The sequence below is a fragment of the Brassica napus genome, chromosome A1 (genome assembly GCF_020379485.1).
Source record: "Brassica napus cultivar Da-Ae chromosome A1, Da-Ae, whole genome shotgun sequence".
Lineage (NCBI taxonomy): Eukaryota > Viridiplantae > Streptophyta > Magnoliopsida > Brassicales > Brassicaceae > Brassica > Brassica napus.
The window spans coordinates 11935764-11952210 of record NC_063434.1 but is presented as its reverse complement, the minus strand read 5'-3'; the positions used below and the strand labels follow the sequence as shown (position 1 = coordinate 11952210).

Below are 16447 nucleotides of genomic sequence, written 5' to 3'. Positions count from 1 at the left end.
CGTTACAACAAGGTATAAGCCTGGGCTCGAGAGCTGTCGGCGAGATTCTTAGTTCTAGCAACCCTAAGACGGCTAAACCTAATTGAGTCGCAGCTCGAAATAACAAAAACGGAAAATTGCCTAAATTGCTCTAAGTGCTAAGTTTGCTCTGAAAAAAGTTCTCCCCTCTGCTCCTCGCCTAAGACTCCTTATATACTAGCTCCAAGGTCGGTTTACGGTTTTACTCTTCTGCCCTTAAGCCGTCATAGCAAAAAATGGAGATTTTCCATTTTTCCCGATCTTCATAATTATCTTCAAAACTTCCGTATTTATCCGCGGAAACTTGACATTTATCCTTCCTCGTGGGCCAAGCGTAAACCATGCTGTGGTTTACGGGCTTTTGGTTAGAAAAATCGTAGGATGGGCTTCGAATCGTGTTTTAGGTCCCTTTGGGCCGTCTTCCGACTCGACACGTTTACTACGAGTTTTCCGCGGTTTCTAATCCACGAAGTTTGATCGATGAATTAGAATAGCGGGAAACATGGACTGAGCTTGCTACGTTCTTCGGGAGATAGCATTCAAAGGTTTGACGAGAATGCATGGACTGGTGTCGTATCGATGTTCGGAAAGGTTCAATCGCTACACAGCGACCGAACTTTGGCTCAAGCCCGGTCGCTACGTAGCGACCGAGTGAGACGAGTGCTCGGTCGCTACGTAGCGACCGAGCTTTGGCTTGAGCTCGATCGCTACGTAGCGACCGAGCGGGACGAGCGCTCGGTCGCTACGTAACGACCGAGCTTGGCTGAGCTCGGTCGCTACGTAATGACCGAACGGGACGAGCGCTCGGTCGCTACGTAGCGACCGAGCTTGGCTGAGCTCGGTCGCTACGTAGCGACCGAGCTTTGGCTCGAGCTCGGTCGTTACGTAGCGACCTGTTTCGAGCCTTCGTCGGGCATCTCGATTCTTTCTTCCGTAAAGCTTTTTCGTAAGAAAGAGTCTATTTTTCGAAAAGTACTCTTCGGATAAATTCTCACTTTCTTCCTCGGATGTTTTGGATGTTAAATTTGTCGTAACCGTTTTTGACCCCAACAAGTATCATATGGCTTACTATCTCACCGATGGGATCTATTCAAATTGGGCGACTTTTATCCAATCAATTCCACAACCACAAGGGCCGAAAGCTGTTTTATTTGCTCAAAATCAGGAAGCTGTCCGAAAAGATGTCGAGCGTGCATTTGGAGTCTTGCAAGCTCGCTTCGCCATTGTCAAAAATCCAGCGCTGTTTTGGGACAAAGCCAAAATTGGGAAGATTATGAGAGCGTGTATCATACTACATAATATGATTGTAGAAAACGAAAGAGATGGATACAGTCTATTTAATGTTGCGGAGTTCCAACAAGTAGAAGACAACGGAACTTCACAAGTCGATCTCGGTTTTTCACAGGAAATGCCTACAAATATCGCCAATATGATGCATTCTCGACAAAGAATTCGTGATGAACCAACGCATCACCAACTAAAAACTGATTTGGTTGAACATGTGTGGCATAAATTCGGATCTGATGAAGACGACAACTGATGAAGCTTCGTTTCAATTATTCTCCTTTATTTTACTAATCTTTTTTTATATTTTATTTTAATTCTATGTTTAAAATGTTATGTATAATAATGTTATTAATAAATTTTAATTTGCCTAAAATAGTGTTTTTTTTTAAAAAACCCTAAAATTAGAACCTTGCAATGGACACACATATTTGAAGATCTCTTATTTAGGTTTCTTAATGTCACTTTTCCAACTTAATAATATTTAAAAATTAATTAGCACCCCTAAGTGGGTATCAAGGATAATGGTGTTCTTAGAGCTCGAGCGTACTAGCGAGAGAACAGTTGATTACTTTTTAGTTTTTGCCTATGCTTAATCACAACGACGTCGTAATGACTTATATTACAAAAGTTACTGATTAGTGTTATAAGTGAAACACTGTCTGCCTTCGCTCTTGTAGCTAGATTGGTCTGCGAAGGCACTCTATGTGCAACGTGTGACGCTTTCGATGCTCGAGCAAGGCACACTGAAAAGAAAGAAACAGAAGACAAGAAGGTCGAGATATGTATGTGTATATATATATATATTTATCAATAACATATGAGGTATTCTAAAATATCTCTTTTTATAAAGGAATAATCCTAAAGCAATTGATATAATTCATTTTGATAAAAAGTGAAAAAAAAAACTTGGGGATAAATTTTTTATGAATTATTTACTTAAAATTATAAAAAGGTTTTAGCAAAGTTGCTTTAAGTGAATTGAACTAAAGAAAATGGTTAAATACTAACATATATGCATCGCAAAATCACTAAAACACTGAAAATTATTAAAACACAGAAATTTTAGATATTTTAGAAATTATAATCTTTAGCAAAATGGCTTTGAGTGAATAGAACTTAAGAAAATGGTTAAAATACTAACTTATAAATGCATCAAAAATTTATTAAAACACTGGAATGTTGGAGATTGTTTAAACTAAAGCATCTCCACTCGACTGAGATATATAGACTTTTTTTTCATTTGATTCTCGTGTTATTAGGACCGGTCTTGGCCAAGCCTAACGAAACATTCGCTTGGACTTCCAAAAGTTTTGAAAAAAATTTTAGGCCCCCAAATTTGTAAAAAAGAAAAAAAAAATTAGGTTCCTAAATTACCAAAATCTTTATTAAATTGTCTAAGACCTCCAAAATCTTAGAACTGGCCATGCGTATTATATCTTATTCATTTGCATATGGATTATCATACAAAGACATGTTCAACAACTTTTGTTGAAAGAAACCAAAAGACTCCATCCGTAGAGCTCGAGCGTACTAGCGAGAGAACAGTTTTATTACTTTTTAGTTTTTGCCTATGCTTAATCGCAACGACGTCGTAATGACTTATATTACAAAAGTTTACTGATTAGTCTTATAAGTGAAACATTGTCTGCCTTCGCTCTTGTAGCTAGATTGGTCTGCGAAGGCACTCTATGTGCAACGTGTGACGCTTTCGATGCTCGAGCAAGGCACACTTATAAGAAAGAAACAGAAGACAAGAAGGTCGAGATATGTATGTATATATATATAAATTTATCAATAACATATGAGGTATTCTAAAATATCTCTTTTTATAAAGGAATAATCATAAAGCAATTGATATAATTCATTTTGATAAAAAAGTGAAAAAAAAATCTGGGGATAAGTTTTTTTATGAATTATTTACCTAAAATTATAAAAAGGTTTTAGCAAAGTTGCTTTAAGTGAATTGAACTAAAGAAAATGGTTAAATACTAACATATATGCATCGAAAAATCACTAAAACACTGAAAATTATTAAAACACAAAAATTTTAGATATTTTAGAAATTATAATCTTTAGCAAAATGGCTTTGAGTGAATAGAACTTAAGAAAATTGTTAAAATACTAACTTATAAATGCGTCGAAAATTTATTAAAACACTGGAATACTAGAGATTGTTTAAACTAAAGCATTTCCACTCGACTGAGATATATAGACTTTTTTTCATTTGATTCTTGTGTTATTAGGACCGGTCTTGGCCAAGCCAAGCGACATTCGCTTGGACTTCCAAAAGTTTTGAAAAAAATTCTAGGCCCCCAAATTTGTAAAAAAGAAAAAAAAATTAGGTTCCTAAATTACCAAAATCTTTATTAAATTGTCTAAGACCTCCAAAATCGTAGAACTGGCCATGCGTATTATATCTTATTCATTTGCATATGGATTATCATACAAAGACATGTTCAACAACTTTTGTTGAAAGAAACCAAAATGCTAAAAAAAAAATAGTGATCACAGTTCAATCATCATCTTATGAACCATACACAACTTTGTTTTCCGTTTCATTGGATAATGTGATGTGATGTAAGAAAGCCATGTCTATGTTCGGTTAAGGAGGAGACTCCGTTTCATCGTCATCAAAGGGATTAATGGAAGTTTTGCAGTCCATCTGCTTTTTCGTATCCGCCATGGTTTGAAGCTTTGAACTCTGTCTATTGCATTTTGTGGTGTCCGTCAGACGTATAACATATTAACCGGGAACTAGACCACCATCTTAAGAAGCGGAACTCACATCCTCACACGGTTGGTGTTGTTTATATCCTGAAGGTGATAAGAACAGTAGGTCTCTCACGTGTACATCAAACAGACATGTGAAGCAAGTTGCTAAGCAGAGAAAGAGAAACACACTAGATTAAAAATTCGGACAAACATATAAAATGGACAGAATCCACAAGTGTTTAAGCTCCTGTTAATACAAGTCACACTAGAATCGAACAAGCTTCCATTACAGTGTCGCAATGTCAAAAACCAATCAAAACTTAAAGAAATTTGATCTGTCAAAGAAAGGAATCCTAGTGGAGCTATCTGCAACTCGATTATCAGATACATTGTTTCTCACCTATCAAGCTATTCAAACCAGACCCTCGCCAACAAAAAGGGGAACTTAGAAAATAAGGATATTTATAGATACTGAATGAGCTAACCTGAAGAGGAGGAGGAGAAGCGCAGGACATTGATTCGTGATGCTGAGATTGAGACACCGTACTTCGAAATCGAGGAGGAGAAGAAAAGGCGATTGATGTTCTCCAAGGAAGCAAAAACCTAACTATGAGAAAGTGAGAGGTGGTCTCAGAAGCTTAGCGGAGGAGGTGTGGCTTAAGATGGCCGGCGGGAAGAGAGTTCCATGGTAGAGAGTAGAGAAAACACTTTGATTTTTGCCCATAAAATTGGCAGCGACTTTGTAACATTTGATGTTTTAAGGAAAATAAGAATAGAACACAAACCGCTTTCGCTCTTAAAGCTTGACTGGTCTGCGAAGGCACTCTTAAGTGCAACGCGTGACGAGTTCAATGCTCGAGCAAGGCATGAAGAAGAAAAGACGAAAACAAGAATGTTGGGGATATATAATGCATATGTATGTTATATATGTGTGTGTTCCCATATCATTTGAGGTATTCTAAAATATCTCTTTTTTACAAAAGGATAATCCTTAAACATTTGTAATATCTTTTTTTTTGGACAACAACATTTGTAATATCTATTTTGCATAAAACATGAAGAATTGGGGGTCCATGTTTTTGCTAGGTTCTGTTCACGGATGTTAAAAGTGAAAGTTTTTAGCCTAGTCCAACCATATATAATATAAACCTAGCATTATTGTAATCCTAACCATTTTTAATTCATTTGTAAATGAATGAACTAAACCATGATAAAAAAGTTTTTTAGGATATTTAGGCAGGGTCCTATCTGGTGGATATTATGCTCAGCCGTAGGCTATGGGCGGAGGAGAAGCAATGCTAGTCAGTACCGTGCGAAGGGTTTTAGGGGCCTAAGGCAAATTTAAAAAAAAAATTATATACAACTATAAAAAAAAAAATTCTAATACGATATATCAGCTTCGCGAAATACATAAGTTTAACACTTACAAAAAAAGTTTATTACGTAAATATGCTATGTTATGTCCTATAAGAAAAAAATATATGGATTTAGAAATTGAGTTATTCGATTCTCATGGAAAGTTTTTTTTATAAATAAATTTAACCAACTACACTAGAAATTATTTTCAATTTTAGGGCCCTAAACACGTAATATTATTCGGGGGCCTAAGGCGAATGCCTTTTTCAATACACTGTAGGCACGCCTCTGATGCTAGTCGCCGGCGGGGGAGATACGATGGTGATGGGGTTCGTAGCTGAATGAAACTAATCCGACTCTGTACAAGCTGATAGAACCCACCGTCTTCGCTACCACCATTGGCTGTGTACATGCATGTACAGTCTACACACTTTTGTTTCCTAGTCAGTGTGTTCACCACAAGTTTTACATTTTCCTTAGAAGTATCTTCAAGTTGTTTATGTGCTATATCTTTGACATCGTTATTTGCTAATATTTGTTTCAAAATGTGTTCTTTTGGTTTGTTGGTTCAGTTGATGTCCTATTGTGTATCAAGGGTGTGATTAACCCCAGTTTCTTAGCTGAGGTTCTTAATTCATGATTCAATACATTTTTTGTTTTTTTTTTGTTTTTACACTTTTCGGCTAAGAGACGGCTCTTATATATCTTATTTAAGAAACTGTTCTTAGCTTTTCTTAATTAAAATAAAAAAAAAACTAAGAACCATCTATTAGCCGAAGCTAAAAATCTCAGTTAAAAGACTGGAGTTATTGGAGTTAATCATGGTCTAAGAGCATCCGTTGCTGTGGAGTCTCTCTCCAGAATCTTTTACTTATTAAATATTAATATTTTCATTAATTGATTAAGTGATAAATCATAAATAAAAGTAAACCAATAAAAAAGTTACAAGGTTTGTAAGTGACTTTGTTTCTGATTAAGTCCTGACATTGGTTACAACTTTGCGGCTTGGTCTCAGCGTCAGGTTCTCGGGGTGGCATATTCTTTTGTGAGCCAAGGCTTGACAACGCACTCTCCAACGCTGCTGGTTTGGCTGTTTTTGCAGATATATTGTTTAAGGTGATTGATTGTTTATGTAGCCGCAAACTGGATTCATGAATTAATACAAAAGCACATCTTCTTACTTAATATTCCACTAGGTGATTTTCCCGTGCTCATGCACGGGTATAAATATTTATACAATAAATAAACTATAATAATTGATTGATATTTACTTTTAATTTTAAATTAATTTATAATTTATATGTATAATTTATATTAATAATATTATATTACTTTAAATAGACATGATTTTTGATATGTTATATCTAGTCGGTTTTATTGTTTTTACAGTCGATTTAGTTATCATTTATGCATATTGAATTGCATCTATTTATCTGAATTTAACTATAATATTTTTTATTTTAAATATATTAAAGTTTTGATTAATTTTCTTATTTGCAATTAGGTTGGTCGTTGTTTTATATATATAAATGTATTTTAGTAAGATTATGTATAACTTAAAATATATTATGCTTAGATTGAAATAAAAAACAAACGAAAGTATTTAATTCAAAATTACATAAATTAATATAACGATAACACTCTGAAGTCTCATGCATATATATAAATTTTACAAAAGAACTAATTTGTAACAGTTGGTTAATATTTTATTTTAGTTTATTAATATAGTTTGAGTCATCCTATATTTATATTTATAAAATAAATAAATAAATAATTATTATAAAATTATATATTTTCATTGTAGTTAAATCAGTGATTTTAGATATTATTTGGATTAGTCGATATTTATAAAATAAATAAATATATTATTACTATAAAATGATATATTTATAGTTAAATCTATGATTTTAGATATAAGTTGGATCGAGTCTCTCATGTTGTGTGTATATTGAGTTACATATATTCTTTCAAATTCAGACTGACATGTACTTATTTTTTCTTATAATTAATTCAAATCAAATTAGTTTTATTGATCTCTTGAATGTGCATGTATTTCCATATTATTTAACAAATTATATGTTGATATTTAAAAATATTAGAAAATAAAACGATGATCAACAGGAAGTTACATAAGTAACTGATAAATTTTTGAAAGATCATGAACACATATCAATATTTATAATAATTAAAATATTTGATAAATTCTAAATATTTTTTTGCCTTAGATTTATTGAATGACAATATGAAATTTATTTTAAATAAACTTAAAATGAGAATTGAGGTTTGCTTGGGTATTTTGATTACGGTTATATTAAGTTCCACTAACATAAAAACATAAAATAAAAGACCAATCTAAATATTAAGAAAACAAATATTTTTTTTTATATTGTTTAAAATTATGTTTTAAAATAAAAAAATATTAATTTTTCTAATATCAAGATTATCTATGTAAACTTGTTGTTTGAAATCACATTATATACAAAAATATTTTTTTCATCTAAGAAAAAAAATAGATATAAAGAATGTAATTTTTTGAACAAAAAATTTATTTTATTACTTCAAAACTATATTTATGTTATTTAAAAATATGTTTTAAATGTAATATTACTATTTTGTGAACTTTCCTTTTTAATGAAATCATATTATATATAATATATTTTTGCTTTTAAATTCATGTTTTTAACTCTATAAGTGTTTCCTTTTTATATGTTATTTCAATTTTTTTTAAAAGGAAACTATATAAAAATAAATAATAGTATTTAAATGTAAAAATTTTAATTCACTAAGGATACCTCGGTAATTAACCGTCGTAAGAATTAACGTAAGTGCGACACATAGAAAAGTGACTTCTCAAATAATATTATAAAGATCTGTTTTTAAAAGATGCATATTTTAAACTTTTCATATTTATTAAGAAAACTCATTAAATATACATTGTTTTTTGTGAATAACAATTTTTCATAATTTTTAGCCAATAGAAATTCAATAAACACCATTAATTTTTTTGAAACTTACAATTTTCATAAAATCATACATTGAAAAAGTAAAAAATGTATCTTTTTAAAACAATTTTTTTTTCAGAACATACTTCTTTTAGGAACAGAAGGAGTATGTTTTGTTTTCCCTTCAGGTGAGGGAAAAAATCAGAAGGAGCAATACCCAGGAGCCGTTTTACACAGAGGCAAGAACTATGCTAGTGAATCTAGGCCTAGAGGAATACGAGAAGAACTTCGAGAACGAACATCTCACTTATATATAGGTTATTTATACATCTCCTTCAAGCTTCAAGCTTGCGTTTACTCTGTAGCAACTAAAAACTAATCCTAGTCTTGTCTCCCTTATGATGACTTGAGCTACAAGAAGTGAACAATCCACCAGGGGAAAGGTTTCGGAGAGTAGATCACATTAAGAGGTTTGAATACAAGCTTCTCTATTCTAACATGGATTAAAGATATGAACTGGATCCAACCATGCTCTGTTGTTTTGAGTGTAGGTATCCTAAGAAGGTAAAGCGCAATTGAGGAAAGCAGGTGATGACTTAGAATCTTGAAGATAGTTCTGAGACCTTACTTTGCTAGTTTGTAATAATAATAACCTTGAGATTTAACCATGCATGGAAAATAGAAGAAGTACATAACTTTGTTTGCTGAAATTTAATGTGCTCAAGAGAAAACAACAACATAGCACAACCTTACTGAAATATCAAACCCGAACCTCGTAGTTTAACCTCAACAACCTCGTCAATCCTTTTCGCCATTTGAGGAGTCAGATGATTCTTCCAGTCACCAACTTCACCTTTCCTGAAGAATACATTAGAATCTATACCAATTCTCGTAGTCCCTTTCTTATTAATCTCCAAGTTGCTCAAGTTACGCAAACTACACAAGTTCAAGATCTCCTCCGCTGATCCACTCTCTTCTTCTTCCTCGGTGAATGGACAGTTCAAGAACTCAGCGAGTCTCTTCACCTGAATAAGTGGCTCCTCAATGATCTCTTCATACCTCATAAAAAGAGCATTCTCCCTGTCTTCTAAGCTCCCTTTCCAATAGCTCAACATATGTTCCCAATAGGGTCCGTATAAGGTAACTCCTCTACAGTAACCATCAAACATGAGCTCAAAGCTGGCTTGATCCATCTTGGTGCGATGCAACATGTTTTTGTAATGCCAACCGGAGACAAACGTATCTTTGAGACCTCTACACACGTAGACGATTTTGCATGGTGAGGAAGAAGACTTTGTGGTGGCTTCATGCAATGCATTTAGGTGCATGTGTGTTGAAAAGATCATAGGAGAAGGAAACTTTGCGAGATCTGGAGTGTGGCTACTAGCGTATAGCTCAATCTCAAGGAATGGGACAAGGTCATGAGGGTTTTGTGAGAGCAAAGGATGTATTATTTGGGGATTTTCACGGTACTTTTCTCTATGTACAATTGCAAAAACTAAAGATTTGAGCCAAGTGGTTCCACCTTTGGGTAAAGAAGCGAGGATTATGTCGTTCTTTTGTGGCCGGAAATTGTCTTGGACGTCAAGAACGGCTTGGAGTGTGTTGGGATAGTACCAACAACCTTTGTAGTTGTAGAGACTGTAACCCATGAAATCTTTGTCTGCAGGAAGAGAAGATATCAAATTATTGGTTTCTTGGCTAGTGTTATCGTCTTTCATGTAGTTTGGAAGGTGAAGTTCTTGAGAAGCCTCCATTGTGATGCTTTTTCGCTAGGTACACAAAGAGATGATAATAGAAAAGGAGGAAGAGAAAAGAGTTTTTGATTTGATGCTTTGGAAAATCCGGTCTCACAAACTCACATGTTTAGATATGTTTATACTAGACTGGACTTCATAAAAAGAAAAAGAGATATGGTAACACGTGTTTAGGGCTTGTCTGCGTTTCAGTTATGGCTACCTCCTAGGCCACAAATGAATCTTAAGTTTCAAGAATCCATTTGCAACTTTATATTTTTGGTCGAGGTTGATGAATCAAACTTGAAGAAAGCAAAAATAAAATAAAACAATTTAATGTTACTTAATGTTTTGTATAATGACTGTGTGAATAAATAATTTACAACATTTTTTATTGTATATTTATAAATCTTTAAAAATTGATATTTTCTCCTTTGAATTGTTTTTACTTATTTTCTAAATCTACGTTCTTAATTTTAAAAATACAGTTGACCTAAAAAAAAAACTTAAAATGCACTATGAAACCTAACGAATATTATTTTTATTGGTGTATAACGAAATTTAAATCATTCTAAAATCAAATTTGCTATTTTAAATATTATTTTATTATGAAAATAGAGATATGTATGTTTTGTTGCTTTGGACAGCTAAATAAATGTTTTAAACCATCCAGTGGTAAAATTTAAATCAATATTTTAACAATTAAAAGTATATAGAAGAAAAATATAAAATATAAATGAAAGTCAGACGCATTCACGAGAAATTTATAGAAGTAAAAATAATTAGTTCATTTTAAGGAATTAAATTAAATTATAAGATATTAATATTATTTATTTTAGATAGCTATTTGAAAAAATTTGGTAATAGAAAAAAGAGGAAATTTCTAAAAATGATTCAAAATTTGATTTTGAATACAAAAATATACCTCAAATTCAATCAAATGTAAAATTAGCCCTAAAGGCTAGTGGAATTACAACAACCTCCTTATGACTAAACAAAAAACATGTATTGAGTTTTACCATTATAACCCTCCCCATGAGAATACTTACAAAGAAGTCTTTTCGGAGAAGACTTCTTTGTAAGTCTTTTAGTTCAGTAGATCTTAAAAATAATTTAAATTCTGTATAAAAAATATTTTGATAGGGAAAAAATTGAAATCATGTAATAATAAACATTTTCAAATGATGTAAATTTAGTTTCACTAAAATTGAATTGTTTTCAACATAGATGAGTGAAAGAAAATTAATTCATGATAGTCCTTGGTTTAGGGTTTGGTAACATATGTTATAACATTATTGGTATATTTAGGGTTAGATTTTGAAATCTTATCTTAAAAAAAAAACTTTTTTGACCTATATGTGTTTAGTGACTATCTAATAACTTGATTTAAACACTTTCTAAGTATTTTATAAGTTTAAGGAAATGTCTTTTTGTTTAGTTAATTGATTATAAGGTATGGAAGACTCACAAAAGACTTCCCAAGAAATCTTCTGGCATATCCCACCTAAATTTTAGTAGAGTTTAGGGCTCCCGCCTAAATTTTAAAAGAATTTAGGTTTCCGCCTAAATCGAAGTCTTCTAGGAGAAGGCTTCTCATATATTAGATCTTAAAAGTAATTAATAAATTTTATAAAATATATTTTGAAAGAGAAAAAAATAAAATCATGTATTAATAAACATTTCTAAATGATGGAAATTTAGTTTTACTGAACTTGAATTATTTTTAACATAGATGAATGAATGTAGAATGAGTCATGATAGCCTTCAGTTTAGGGTTTAGTAACATATGTTATAGTACTGTTGGTTTTTAGGGTTATATTTTGAAATATTATCCTTTTTTTTTTAGTTTTACATATATGTGTTTAGTGTCTATCTAATTACTTGATTTAAACACTTTCTAATTTTCTTTTAAGTTTAAGGAAGTGTTTTTGCTTAGTTATTTGATTTTAAGGTCTGGAAATCTTCAAGAAGACTTGGTTTAGGGTTTATTAACATATGTTATAGTATTTTTTATATTTAGGATTTGATTTCAGAATCTTAACTTTAAAAGAAAAAAATTGACCTACATGTGTTTAGTTTTGTGTATTAAATGCTATATAAGTTGATTTTAAGTTTAATGAATTGTCTTTTTCTGTTTAGTTAGTTATTTGATTAGGTTATGATTTAGAAAATTTTTAAAAGACTTCTCAGTCAGACTTCCCAAAAAGTCTTCTGAAATATTTCCACCTAAATTTTAATTTTCCTCGTAAAGCGAAGTCTTCCAGAAGTTTTCTCGTGTATTTGATTTTAGGGTCTAGAAGACTTCACAAGAAGTCTTCTTAGAAGACTTAGAAGAAGTATTCCCAAGAAGTCTTCTGTATCGAAAATATTTAACCTAACTAAAAAATTTGTCTCCATATATAAGGAAAAATTACACATTTTTTTTTCCTCTCAAATGGCTGCAACAAAAATATAATGTTTCTCACTCTAAAACTCTCCAACCTCTCTCTAATATCTTTGAACATCAAAACACCAAACTTTAAATCCATCTCATTTTTTTCTTATGTCTTCTCACTAATTTATCTTCTTTTTGCAGATTTTTCATTATATAGTTCTCATCTTTCACTCATTCAAATGTAGATCTATAAATCTTGGATATGTATTATTGTGTGTTTTATATATTATATTCTAAAATGTTATAGATTCAACTTAATGTGACTGTTTCGTTTATTATTTAAGCATAAAATTATATTTTTGAAGTTTTTCTCTGTTTTTCTCTGTTTTGAAGCCATTTGAATATTTTTGAATTTGCAGGTTTTACAAATCACAGACAGACTTTGAAAGACTTCTCAAAAGGCTCTCGGAAGACTTCTCAGAATACTTTAGGCAAGTCTTCTAATGCATTTTATGCTAGAAAACTTCCCACAAAATCTTCAGGAAGTCTTCCAAAGTCTTCTGCCCAAAGTGGTACAAATTTTGGATATGTATTCCGTATATGTTTATATATTAAATTCTAAAAAGTTATAGATTCAATCTAATTTGATTATTTTTTTTATTATTTAGGCATAACAAATTATTTTTGAAGTTTTCTCTGTTTTGAAACCATTTGAATGTTTTTGAATATGCAGTTTTTTCAGATCTAAGTCAAACTTTGAAAATTTTTCGGAAGACTCTTGGAAGACTCCCGAAAGACTTCTTGGGAAGTCTTCTAATGTGTTTTATGCTAGACGACTTTCCGCGAAGTCTTCGGGAAGTCTTCCGAAGTCTTTTGCCCAAGGTGTTACAGAGGAATGATATCAAGTTGAGTCCAAGCTTATCTATGTGGATGAATTATATCTACCTCCATGTGTAATAGTTTTGTTTATGGTATGTTTTATGATTTGTATGTGTATTATTTTAGTTGTGAATTCTTTTCTAAACTTGAAGAGATATTAATCAAAATAATTTGGTTTATATTTTCATGTTTTTTCCAAAGTACTTGACATTATTGAAGTTATTGATACAACATACCAAGAAATTTTTTAAACCATTCTACCCACTCATAACAAAACATAATAACACAAAAACTCAGTCAAATTTACTAAAACTAATGGAAAAGATTTCAAAAGAAAACTTAGTCAAATTCACAAAAGATCAAACTTGAATTTTAAGTGAAAGTTGAAATTTTAAATTTCATGCAGGTTAAAAATTATATCTTATAATCTAAAGAGACACATTAAACCACATGATTTGATATTCTTGAAGTTACTTAACACTTTTGAAAGTTAAAAGCATATCTTGAAGTTACTTAACACTCTTAAAAATCTTACATAGAAGACTTCTTCAGAAGTCATCTAGAGAAGACTTCTCCAGAAGTCTTCTCGGATTAGCTAGAAACATTAGTAAACATAAATATTTGAAATCTCATAATTATCACCAAATAAGTTATGAATTTGATCCAGGAGGCCTAATATTGACTAATATACAAGAATTAATAAGAAAATATTTAAAAGTTATTTTAAGTGTAGAGAAAATGAAAGTTTAATAAATATAGACGTAGAAGACTTCTACAGAAGACTTCTTCTATTTAGGTCATTTTTGCAATTGCAAACTTACGAAGGAAGACTTCTTAAGAAGTCTACTCTACATAAGACATCTTTAGAAGTCTTCCTTTGTAAATATTGGCTTAATTTTGAATTTGAAAAATTCTCAAAAATGCCACAGAAGACTTCTTGAGAAGTCTTCTCAGATAAACATGTTAGTTTTGCAATTGACTGAAGTTTGTCAGAAACTTGGCTTTTTATAGAAGACTTCTCAGGAAGTCTTCTCGGAGAATACTTCTATAAAAGTCTTCTCAATGTCGCAAGAAGTCTACCTGGAATACTTTTGCAATTGACTCTTTTCTCGTAACCAAAGGTTTGACCAAAACCCGAAATAAATTTTGAGAAGACTTTTAAAGAAGTCTTCTTCGAGAAGACTTCTTAAAAAGTTTTTTCATTAATATTAAACTAGGTTCTGACCCGCGTTTAGAAAACACGGACAATTTTTATATATGATTTTATTTTATAAAAAATATATCTGATTTTAAAAATATTATTTGCAGACCTATTTGATATTTTTTTTTTTGATAATAATTTAAATTGTGTTGACAATTTTGTTTAAAGTATATATAGCTTTGCTAAATTTTAACTCATTTTAAAGACAAATGACATTTTAACAGATTATGTGAATTTCTATTTTTACATGTTTTGTGTTGGTGTTATAATCATTTTAATTTTTTCGAGAAACAAATAATGAGTGTTTTAAGTGTAATAACCATTTTAGTTTCACAAATTAAAAATTGAAATACAAAATGATGAGTGTTTTAAGTGTAAATTTCTCTATATATATTATTATTTTTTATCAAAGTATAGTTAAATTTTAAAATGATCATTTTGCTATGAAATTTATATATGAAATAAAATCTGACTTTAGGTTTAAAAAAAAATATATGTTTTGAATTAGTTTAATACGTACAGTAGTAATAATTTTAACTTAATTAAAGTGTTTTGAGGGATATTTCGTATTAGTTGGATTTATTGGAACAAAATATATTGTTTAGATTTGGTATTTGATTTATATTGTCTACTAAACTTTATTTGCCATATATGATAATACTATAAATTATATTATCTTTATTTATGTTAAACATGAAAGTTTTATTGTTTAGGATATGATATATTTCACTATTATTAGGACCAGTTTTTAAATGTCAACTTCTTATAAGTAGATACAAAATAGAACTCTAATTTAATAGATTAGATGTTTCACTATTATTTTTCAATTGCAAAAGTAACCCACGCAGACTTCTTGCGACAGTGAGAAGACTTTGGAAAATCTTTCAGAAGACTTCTATAGAAGTTTTTTCGGAGAAGACTTCCCGAGAAGTCTTCTCTAAAAAGTCAAATTTTTCAAATTTTGGTTAATTGCAAAACTAACATATTTATCCGAGAAGTCTTCTCTGGAATTTTTGGTTTTTTTTTTTAATAAAGAAAAGTTAGAAGACTTCTAAGGAAGTCTTCTTGATGGAGAACATATCTAGCGAAGTCTTCTGAAAGTCTTCCCGAAGTCTTCTAAAAGTCTTTCCGAAGTCTTCTGAAAGTCTTCGCGAACAGTCTGAGAAAAAAAACAGATTTCATATCTTGAGCCTGTGAGATTACTTATTTTTCCAAGTACCCACAACTTGACTACAAAAGCTACCAAGTCATTAATTAATGACCATGAATTATGAGCTTCAATGTCTCTATGAACCTTACAAAGCTTAGAATCAAAATCTTAGTTTTTTTTGGATGAATTTGAAAAGAGAGGGAAAGAGATGTGATTTGTGTGCATAAGTAATGAGATATGAAGAGTAAAATCAAAACTTTGGTGCATCAAGAGCTTCAAATTGGTTGTTCATGGTGGTTAGTGTATTGATGGTAATGGCAATATTGTAAATACTTTGTGAAGATGAAGATGATATGATAAAAGAATCATTTGCAAAAAAAAAAAATGTAATGGCATTTTCGTGAATAGCTCAAACTTCTAGGAAGAATATAAAAAAAAGTTTTAAAAAAAAACATAAGTTATTTTTGTGGTTGACTTGAAATTTTAGGTCATATTTGAAAAAAACCCTAGAAAATGCTCTTAAAGACACGCCAAGTGTTTCACATGCAAACATCATGAATTCATGTTAACCTTGCTAGTTTGTAATAATAACCTTTAGATTTAACTAGGCATGAAACCAAGAATATAACATAATATAACTTTATTTGCTGAAATTTAGTGTGTGGTTAAGTAAATAAAGAGAGCGTTACACAACAATCTCGTCAATCATTTTCGTCATTTAAGGAATCAGATGATTCTTCCAATCACCAACTTCTTCTTTCCTAAAGAACACATTAGAATCAACACCATCTC

At 31.0% G+C, this 16447-nt stretch overlaps 1 protein-coding gene across 1 annotated transcript; it reads right to left on the bottom strand.

Moving 5' to 3' along the window:
• Positions 1-8948: 8948 nt before the first annotated feature.
• LOC106365389 (cytosolic sulfotransferase 11-like) lies at positions 8949-10362 on the bottom strand. The gene has a single exon (XM_048774839.1). The coding sequence runs from the start codon at positions 10070-10072 to the stop codon at positions 9065-9067; it is 1008 nt and encodes a 335-aa protein (XP_048630796.1). The 5' UTR covers positions 10073-10362; the 3' UTR covers positions 8949-9064.
• Between the last annotated feature and the right edge of the window lie 6085 nt (positions 10363-16447).